This window comes from Orycteropus afer, unplaced genomic scaffold, assembly GCF_000298275.1.
Source record: "Orycteropus afer afer isolate SDZICR_OR568_19922 unplaced genomic scaffold, OryAfe1.0 scaffold00250, whole genome shotgun sequence".
In the NCBI taxonomy this organism is placed as follows: Eukaryota; Metazoa; Chordata; class Mammalia; order Tubulidentata; family Orycteropodidae; genus Orycteropus; species Orycteropus afer.
Window position 1 is genome coordinate 4,241,757 of NW_006921837.1, and position 10,535 is coordinate 4,252,291.

General features: G+C 44.0%; 1 protein-coding gene across 1 annotated transcript in view; it reads right to left on the reverse strand.

Annotated features, from left to right (window-relative positions):
• TRAK1 (trafficking kinesin protein 1) overlaps nt 1-10,535 on the reverse strand; it is a 176,220-nt gene that overhangs the window by 14,094 nt on the left and 151,591 nt on the right. Inside the window, exon 14 of the mRNA XM_007949695.2 lies at nt 8,386-8,604. Coding sequence (XP_007947886.1) covers nt 8,386-8,604 — 219 coding nt within the window. The remainder of the gene's footprint in view (nt 1-8,385; nt 8,605-10,535) is intronic.

The following is a 10,535-nucleotide window of genomic DNA, read 5'->3' on the forward strand; positions in this document are numbered from 1 at the left end:
TATTGATGTGCGTGAAGAGAAGGGCAATGTACCAAATGTGAGTGATTAACATGATGGCATTGAGGAAGAGGAAGACATAGAGAGGTACGTGGGAGGTACAGACAACAAAGATGAACCCTTTTGCACATACAGTACTGCATTGTCAGTGAAGGCAAACACAGGTATATGGGTAGATAGATGGGTAGACAGGCTGAACTATTAGGTCTGTCTATGCAGGTGGAAGTGTACCCAAGACTATGTATAGGGTTGGCAGACAATGGTCCTATAAGTGTATTTGTATGATCTGTAAGAATTCCAAGGGGTATAGCAGAGCTGACAAGGGACAAGGTATAGTCACTTCTTGGTCACAGCCAACTATCTAGAGGGACCGAGTAGTTGAACCAGTGGGCTTGGGACCATAGTCGCAGGGGACATCAAGCTCAGCTGGCATCACATACTACACAAAACACTGCTCCACCTCCTACTTTGGTGAATTAGCGACCGGGATCTTAAAAGCTTGCAAGCAGCCATCTACATGCAACGAGGGTCTGTCCTCATCCAGATCAAAGAAGAATGAAAACCAAAGATTCATGGAAACAATCAGTCCTGGTGATTGGTACACCATGCGATCCACAGCCTATATGACTATGAGACCAGAAGAACTAGATGCTGCCTGGCTACCAACGTCAACCATTCAGAGAGGGATCTATGTAGGAGATCCTGGATAGAGAGGGAGAACAATGAGGAGCAAAACTCAAAATATTTTAGAAAAACAAAAAAAGGGGGACCAGGTTTGCTGGTCTGATAGAACTTGGTGGAACCACTGAGACTACGGCCCCTAGCTGCCCTTCAGGTCTGGAATTGAACCCACACCTGTGGCTTCCAGCCAAACAAAAGACAGGCATGAGTTGAACATTTACCTCAAGTAGATACACTCCTTGGACAGAACAATCATGGGACAAAGAAGGGCTGTTTATGCACAGGGAGACAGCTCAGGGTGCAAGAGTGCATGGAGGGATGGATACAGGGAAGAGGTAACTATTGAGAGGAAGTAGGGGAGCTGTTGCACTGGGGTAAATTGTAGTCAATGTCATGAGACGAAGTGTATGTGAACTGCTGTATGGAAAGTGAATTTGTTCTGTAAACTTTCACCCAAATCACAATAAAAGTTAGAATTAGAAATACCATTTGATCCAGCAATTCCATTACTAGGTATACATCCTAAAGAATTGAGAGCCAGGACAAGAACAGATGTATGCACACTCATGTTCATTACAGCACTATTTATAATAGCAAAAAGATGGAAACAATCTAGGTGCCCATCAACAGAATGGATAACCAAACAATGGTACACACACATAATGGAATACTACACAATATTAAAGAATAATGTCGAATCTGCAAAACATTCTATAAAGTGGATGAACTTGGAGGTCATTATGCTGAGTGAAATAAGTCAATAACAGAAGGACAAACATTGTATTAGTTCATTATTTTAAAAAGTCAAGGAAAGGTTTATATATGGAAGGAAACTTTCTTTGTTGGTTACCAGAGGTGGGAGGGTAGGGGAGGGAACACTGGAAAAATAAATAATAATAATAATAAAAGAAGAAATGCCCTGACCTTTGTTCCGTTCTCTTAAGTGAACTTCTAGTGGTGAAGGTGTCTTCATCACACAATTTGATTCTGCTTTGCAATGTCTATAAATTCACTCACCAACATGCATACACACATGCACACACATTCTGTGATTCCAGTAGCTGCCACCAGATTAATAGTGGCACCAGGGAAAAGTCTTTTCCATTCAGCAAAAACAAACCTGTAGAAAGTAAAATGCACTGTCGGAGTAAAAAGCAAAAGACGTGGCCTGAACCAAGCCCTAAGAAGAAAAGGACCAGTTCCAGTACCAGTTGCTACAGTGTTAACTCTGACTCAGGGTGACCCTATGTGTGTTAGAGTACATGTGCTCCATAGGGGTTTTCCATGGCTGATATTTTGGAAATAGATCAACAAGCCTTTTGAACCTCCAACCTTTCAGTTAGGGGTTGAGTGCATTAACAGTTTATATCACCCAGGGACCCCAAGAATATCTGAGGTTTTTTTTTTTTTTTTTTTTTAACATGACCAGCTTCTAATGAGTTTGCTGCTTTCTGCTCAAGGACTAACCATATGGGGGTGGAAGGGGGGAGAGGAAGATGTTTCTTTGCCTGTCAAGTACATATGAAGTAGCTCCCTTTCCATTAAAAGAAAACAAAAGAGGAGAAAAACAATGCTTTCAAATTCTTTCTAGAAGACTTTAAAATATCAAGGTATAGAACAATGCTTTAAGATGACTTTTTCCTGTTATTTTATTATACAACCCTGCCCATGAATTGTTCTGAAGAAAGAGTTCTATGTGAGTTAATGTGGGAAAAGCTGCTCAAAACCTTTTATTAAATGTTTGCCCCCACACTTCATCACTAATATAAATGCTGTGGTTTGGGATTAATGAGGGCTTTAAGAAGTGTTTTCTTCTGGGTGGGAGCAATCAAGAACAGTTTCAGATGCAGTTGTACAGCTTGTTTTTTTTTTTTTTTTTTAAAGCAAGATAAAAGTAATTTTAAATAATCAAGTGTTGTACAAATAAAAGATGACATTTTTCCAGCCCGTAGGCTTAACATGGCCTGTTGTTGTTTTGTGCTGTCGAGTCGTACCCGACTCATAGCGACCCCTCCATGGGTTTCCTAGGCAGTATCACTATGGAAGTAGATTGCCCCATTTTCCTTCCAAGGAGTGGCTGGTGGGTTTGAACTGCCAGCCTTCTGGTTAGCAGTCAAGTGCCTTAGGCACTATGCTACCAGAGTGACTATTTTTGTCTGCTTCTTAAGCTTCAACATAGCATCCATCTGGTCCTGTATCTCTTTAGCGCTCCCCTGAGCCTCCTGGTGACATAGACGATGGCTGCAGGCACTGGGGAGGTTTCTACCAGAGACTTTGAATCATGTCATATCTTTTTTTGGTTTGGGGCATAGTGCCTAAGACATTTGACTGCTAACCAGAAGACTGGTGGTTCAAACCCACCAGTCACTCCTCAGAAAGACTGGGCAATCTATTTCCGTAGAGAAAGCACTTCAGAAACCCAAGGGGGGTGGGTCACTATGAGTCGAATCGACTAGAAGGCAGTGAGTTTGATTTTTTCAATACAATGTACTAGCAACTCTGGTGGTACTGTGGTTAAAGCATTCGGCTGCTAACCAAAAGGTTAACAGTTCAAACCCACCAGCCACTCCATAGGAGAAAGATGAGATACATAACAACAAACAACAACTAGCAACTCTGGTGGTACTGTGGTTAAAGAATTCGGCTGCTAACCAAAAGGTTAACAGTTCAAACCCACCAGCCACTCCATAGGAGAAAGATGAGATAGTCAGCTTCCATAAAGATTTACAGCCTTGGAAACCCTGTAAGCAGTTCTACTCTGTTGTACAGGGTTGCTATGAGTTGGAATCGACTCAATGGCATGGGTTTGGTTTGGGTACAATTTAGTTTTATTTCCACAAAATTAAGTCTACTCTTCTCAGTACACCAAAGCTGTTTTCTGTCTCATATAAAAAGTATGTACTTTTATAGACGGTCAATTTCACAAGATTAGTGTAGAGATAGGAGCCCTGGTGACATAGTGCCTAAGACATTTGACTGTTAACCAGAAGGCTGGCAGTTCAAACCCACCAGCCACTCCTTGGGAGGAAGGTCGGGCAATCTACCTCTGTAGTGATACTGCCTCAGAAACCCAAGGAGGGGTTGCCATGAGTTAGTTGGGTTTGACTCCACAGCAGTGAGTTTGGTTTGGTTTGAGTATAGCGATCCCCTCAAGCGTCCCCTAGGGTATTTCCTAAAGAAAGTGAGATTTTTTTTTTTACAGTACTGTTAAAATATCAAAAGGACAAATGCAAAAGTCTGTCTGGATTCTTTGAACACCCACAAAGCTAGAATCAATATGCTCTGTTCTCTTTCTTGCCCTTCCTTTCGGGGTGGACACTACCAGGTGGGGGTTCTGGCCTGGCTCAGCTGGCAGCATGACCTTTCCCCATTTGTGCTTTTGGAAACAGTTCAAGAGGGTACTTCTGTGCTTCCTGGGCAGTGTGGTTGTACCACTTATCCAAACCTCAAAGCAATCTACATTTGTGCTTACCTGTCTGCTCCCTAAGGGGCTCCTCACCGGTAGCAGTGTCCAGCCCCAACCTGTCTGTACAGATACCTGCAATCCTAGAGGAACATTCATGGGGGGACCCTCTCAGGGTTTTCAGGAGTTACTGTAGAAAAACCACTCTCAATTAGTAAGCTTCATTCTGGAAATTCTAAGGAGAGCCAGTCAGTCTATGCTGTTTGTTTTAGAGGAGCTAATTATCTGATCCTTTGTTAATTCTCCCACTTCCAGTTTACACTTGGCCTGTTTCACTCTGGTGCACAATATATTCTGATGCAACAGAGTATAGCCTTCCTTGTTGTTGTTCAGTGCCGTGAAGCTAATTTCAACTTATAGTGAATCCACATGACAGCTAGGGTTTTCTTGCCCGTAATCTTTATGGAAGTAGATCGCCAGGTCTCCTTCCTATGGACCTGACGGGTGAGTTCAAACCAACAACCTTTCAGTTAATAGCTTAACTATTGCACCACCAGGGCTCCTGGGGGCTTCTAGGGGTTTCCTTAGCATCTCCTAATATAGGTAGGCTTGAGGAGACCATCTGCTTTGTGCATAATGGCTACACTCTCCATTGACTGCTAAAGACCTAGGGTTGGTTTGAAAAGTGTTCTCAACAGAGAGGGAATTCACCACCACCTCTCTTGGTGGAGGGAGTGAAAAGGACCTTCCCTATAGGGTCCTGAACTGAGTGCATGAGTTCAATTATTGACCCACCCGGCCTCTAGGGCAACTTTCCTTCCTAAGCCTATCCAGGTTGCTGCCTCCACAGCGGGACTAAAAGTACAAGTGGATAAGAGATGGCATGGCTTTGTTTGAACTGCCTCTGCTCTGAGACAAAGCTATGGTAATTCTTGGCTTCTAGAACTTTCCATCAGGCTCCTTTCCACCACAAACTGCTCTCTAACCTTCCCTCACTCAGTAATTGAGCCTGAGCAGAACTTCAACCTATGTATCAAATAAGGAAGCTAATTTTTGGCTTTTGGTTCTAGGGGCCCAGGTACTAGAGACTCAGGGGATGTTCAAGGACAATGTGATTTTTGCCTTCCACATTGACTTTACAATTTCACTCCCAACTATGATATAGCCACACTACAGGGCAACTACCAGATAAGATACCATGATTCACATAAGCCTGTTTTAGGTATTTCCCCCACATAAAATGCTCTTCACATGTGTGAGTGTTAAAATAAAGAGGGCTTCAATTTATTTCATCTATGTTGCTTTAATCTAACCTCTTTCTCACCCTTGAGGATCAAGGCACCCAATTCAACCGTCCATCCAATCAGCCGTCTACCAATTTAACTGTGAGACTTTAAAACTCTAACTTGAGTCCTTTACTATGTGCAGGCTCATGGTAAACATAAATACCTAAAATACAGAACACTGAGGGTACAATATAATGACTTTACTGATAAAGACAACTTTCTATAACATGTTGTGTTGTTGTTATGTGCCATCGAGTCGGCCCCGACTCATAGCGACCCCTCCTTGGGTTTCCAAGGCAGTATCACTACAGAAGTAGGATTGCCCAACCTTCCTTCCGAGGAGTGGCTGGTGAGCTTGAACCGCCAGCCTTCTGGTTAGCAGTCAAGTGCTTTAGCCACTATGCTACCAGAGCTCCTTTCTATAACATAGAAATTAAAATATAAAGCATGTCACTGAAACAAAGTAAAACTAGCATCTAAAAATTGTTGTAAGCAATCCACTTTAATCATCTAAATTATTTACAATGAAGTAGCATGGGATCATCTTTTTTAAGACATAGGGTTTTAAAAACCAGCAAATGATGCTTAAAGTAGTACATTAAAAATGTTAATGAATTTTTTTCAGTGCTCCAAAACTTTTCTCCAAGGAGTCAGTAGGCACCAGACAAAAAATGGCCAACATACGAGTTGTCCCAATTTCCTCCGCCACACCAGTTGCAAGACAAAAGGTGAATCACCTTCTGCCTCCGAAGTTTCTCTCTACTGAGTCTTCCTAGGCAGAGGGCAGCTCCATTTGGCAATAAAAAGCAGATCAAGGCAGGGACTTATTGAAACAGCCTAGATACAAATCCCAAGCCAGAGGATGTCCACCAGGGGCTCTTAGTTATACCCAGAGCCACTTGGGCCCTCCAGGATGATTTAGAGAGGCATACGCTTCTTATATGCTAAGAATCAAAACAGTCATGTCTTTCCCAAAAAACTCCGTAAAGGGGGGAAAAAAGCCAACTCCTTCTTTCTGCAATGAGCTTTCTTAAAGACTATCTTACCCAGAAAACAAGCTGTGAACAGCTCAGACCTTTCCTAAATTACCTTCAGTCATCTGTATCATCCTTCTTTGATCACACAAATGCAATCTGAGCCCTCGGCAGTTTCCACTGTCAATCTGAATGCCTTTCCTCAAATAAAATTGCTGGGAGGAATTTGCTGCAGGTTTGAGTAAGGAGGGAAGAAGCAATAACTGTGTCTTTGTTTATGGTAAGAAAAGTGGTCATGACTTGAGTCCTCATAACTTGACATTCGTCACTGACTCGGTAAGCTTTGCTTCTTCTGTACAGCTTCTCAAAGGTGCACCTAACAGTGCTTCCTTAAACTTCCAGCATTCTATTCCATCCATGAGTGTGCAGGGAGTCCTCCCATGGGATACAATGTTCACCCTTTTGGCCACCGCAGCAAAGATCAGCCAGACTCAGAGGTCCACGTACCACTGCCTGCCTTCAGAGGGGCACTGATGTTGATAACAAAGGGATGAGGCAACACCACAGCTGTTTTCCCCTTCTGACGAACCGATACTAAATCCTGAATGATTTCATTCCCACACAAACTCAATCTGATAACGTAATTCCACAAGAAAAAGAAAACACCCTACATGCTAAACCAATTCTTTTTACTTGACTCCTTTTCTAAAGTTTATCTTGAAGAGAAAAAAAAAGACATTTGGTTCCAAATAAAGCTCCAGGAGTAGAGCTGACTGGACTCGGCCAGGGGGAGGGCAGGAGGCGCAGCTGAGAGCCTCCACACTTCCTGCCTGGTGTTTTCTGGGGAGTGCTGTGGCCTTCACAAACAACAATCACAAAACACAAAGATGAATGCTGTCTCTTCAAATTTGGTGAGGATGACAATATTGGGGCAATTCTTTTTTTCTGAGTCTCTTCCCTTATTCCACAAGAGCTTCCTCGTCTTCTCAGCACATGGAGCCAGGAGGTCCAGAAGTCTGGCGTTAAGCATACCATAGGGGAAGCAGTAACCACATGGCTTGGTGATCCCAGGGGCCCTGAGCACAAAGAGCTTCTGCCACCACTGGGATGTGGGGAATTCTGCAAACTCACGATTGTACCCTTAATGCTTCCTGGGTGGTGGGGAAAGAGGGGTGATCAATTAGCCAGTGCTCCTTTCTACATTCATTTAGAGTCCTTTTTCTCTGGAGCTGGAAGAAGTTAATGACATTCTCTTAGGGGTTGTTTGGTTAAGGAAGATTGTGAAAAGACTTGTTAAAAATTCACTTTGAACCTGTGTATGTTGGAAAGAAAACTATGTACATACACTTTCAGTGATGTTAAGAAAGTGAAAAAGCTCATCTGCCAAGTGTTATCTGAAGTCCTTAACACTTTCTGTGCTTCTTCCTATTTTAATGCAGTGTTTGGGTAACATATTCTCTCATTCATCAGCTGGATGACCTAGGACTAGGAAGTCCCCTAAAACTCCCCAACTCAGCTCAAACCAGTTTGGAAACCACCAAGGTTCTCATGAATCTGTCCTTAAGACACAAAGAGAGACTCATAATGGAAAAGGGATGCCACTGGGCTCGGGGTCCCAATAATCCACTTCTTTTTAGCAGCCTTTCCTGCTCCCACATCAAGAGCCCCGTTGGGCATGCACCTCCAAGATGAGCAGGGAGCTACACCCATTTATTATAAGGAGGTGTCAGACTCCATATTAAACACAGAACTGCACAATGGAAATGCTTGGATGGTCACCCACACAGACGAGCGGAAGCCACAGACACAGAGCTACTACGGATGGTGCCCGGGACAGAGGTGAGAATGGCCCAAAACTCTGCCTCCGGTGAAGGTGCCAGGTTTACAGGACTTATTGTGGTGCCCTCACCAGACCCCTCCTCCTCCTCCTCCTCCTCCTCCTCCGTGGCCGCTGGCGGCTCCTGCATCTCCTCGGGGAAAGCCTGAGGCCGGCTTGGGTAACTTCTGTTGCCTGAGACAGTCACACGTGCTCGAGACCTCTCACCTGAGGTCTCTGGGTGCTGAACTGGCGTGGAGGTAGCTAGGCCCGGGAGGGAAATGTGGTCACCTGTGTCATCTTCTTCAAAGTCGTTAAGGCAGTACACTTCATCCAGGTCGACATCCAACGTCCGGAAGCCCTTGGTGACCACACCGGGCCGGGGGTCCAGGATGCCCCCAAGGTGAGGCTGGGCCAGTTGCTGCCAGTGGTGAAGGGTGGCAGAACCTTGTAGGAAAAAGGGCAGAGAAGGAGGGACAGGGAGAAGGGAAGGTTAGCATGGGTTTCTATGATTCTGGCTGTCCACCCATCCTCAGAGTGCCCAACGCCAACCCCAGCAAGGTCTGAGCTTCCCAGTGGGGACAGCACTGGAGCTGCCCAAGGCCTTCCTACAATGCAGCAATAGCCAATCTTATACCTGTCCCACCTGGGAGGGGGCACCAATTTAAGGAATCAAATGTATATGTATGTATGTATGTGTGTGTGTGTATGTATATGTGCATATATATATGGACATGTGTGTGTGTGTGTGTGTGTGTGTATATATATATAAAAGTGAAATTAGTACCATACTGTGTGCTTGTCACTATGTGACAAAACAAAACTCTTTGGTAACAAAGTCTTTATTTTAACCAACCAATCAATGTTAACCCTAAAATCTAACACAAATCATTTTAGAAATAGAAGAGGAAAAAACAGCAAAGACAAGCACAAAAAGGTGGGTGGGTGGGGCACGTGTTCTGAGTCAATGCTAAATACACACTGCTGGAAACAGGGAAGACAGAATAAGATTGTTTTGATCAATGATTCTATGTTGTTGTTGTTATGTGCCGTCGAGTCGGCCCCGACTCATAGCGACCCTTCCTTGGGTTTCCGAGGCAGTATCACTACGGAAGTAGGATTGCCCAACCTTCCTTCCGAGGAGTGGCTGGTGGGTTTGAACCGCCAGCCTTCTGGTTAGCAGTCAAGTGCTTTAGCCACTATGCTACCAGAGCTCCTTAATGATTCTATAGAAGAACCCTAATGAAAATGGGGTGTGTGGGAGAAAAGTAGAACACAATTTAAAATTCTTATGGAATCCAGACTTTATGGAGCCATGGAGGCTGGATAAACTCCCGAAACTATTGCCCTGAGATAATCTTTAAACCTTAAACCAAAAATATCCCCTGAAGTCTTCTTTAAACCAAGCAACAGTTTAGCTTAGTAAAGAATGTCTCCCCTGAGCACTATGCTTTTTTAAAGAACTATCTGAAAGGGATCAAATTGACAGCAGCAACTCAAAACATCAGATAGGAAGCTTAGGGGGCAGTGAATTTATGTTCATAGAGGAGGGACAATTCAGCAAAGAAGAATGACTGCACAACTTGAAAAACAATGTAACTTGTAAATCAATGTCACTGAACTGTACATGTAGAAACTGTTGAACAGGTGTATGTTCTGCTGTGTGTATTTTCAACAAAACAATAGCAAAAGACAGACTAAGACACTATCAAACCAGCCCAGAGCCACAACAAGAGCAGAGCAAAAAGACATTAAAGAGGTAAGTGGTAGACAGGACTCTATTCTGCCAGTAACCTTGAGTGGCTCCAAGTGTAGGAAGGAGGGTTTGACCTATCAGGGTGTGATTTAAGAACACAGCAGGTCCACACAGAAGTCTGAAGCAGAGGAGCCGATCTCCCCAGTGACGCTGAACCCCAGGATCAGACAATGTCATGCAAGGTCTGAAATAACACGAGAGCCGAGCTAACCCAACCAGCACCCTGTGTCCCCTAGTGACCCTAGTGAGGGTGGCACAGGTGCTCTACAAAGAGAGGTGTTCCAAGGCTGAGTGCACCTAGGAAACCTGGGTAAAGAAGTATAAGGGCAGCCCAGAACCGTTAAGATATTGGTATTTCCTGGTATTCTACCTGGGACCCTGCTTGACAGAACAACCCTTTCCCTCTGGAACATGCATTGGTATCTCACAGGATGCTGGTATTCTTGATGCACAACCCAGTGGCTGGGAGCACTATCCTGATTCTACAGATGAAAAAGCTGCCCAACTTGGGACCATAGTCGCAGGGGACATCAAGCTCAATTGGCATAACATACTCTACAAAACATTGTTCCACCTTCTACTTTGGCGAGTAGCGACTGGGATCTTAAAAGCTAGCAAGCTG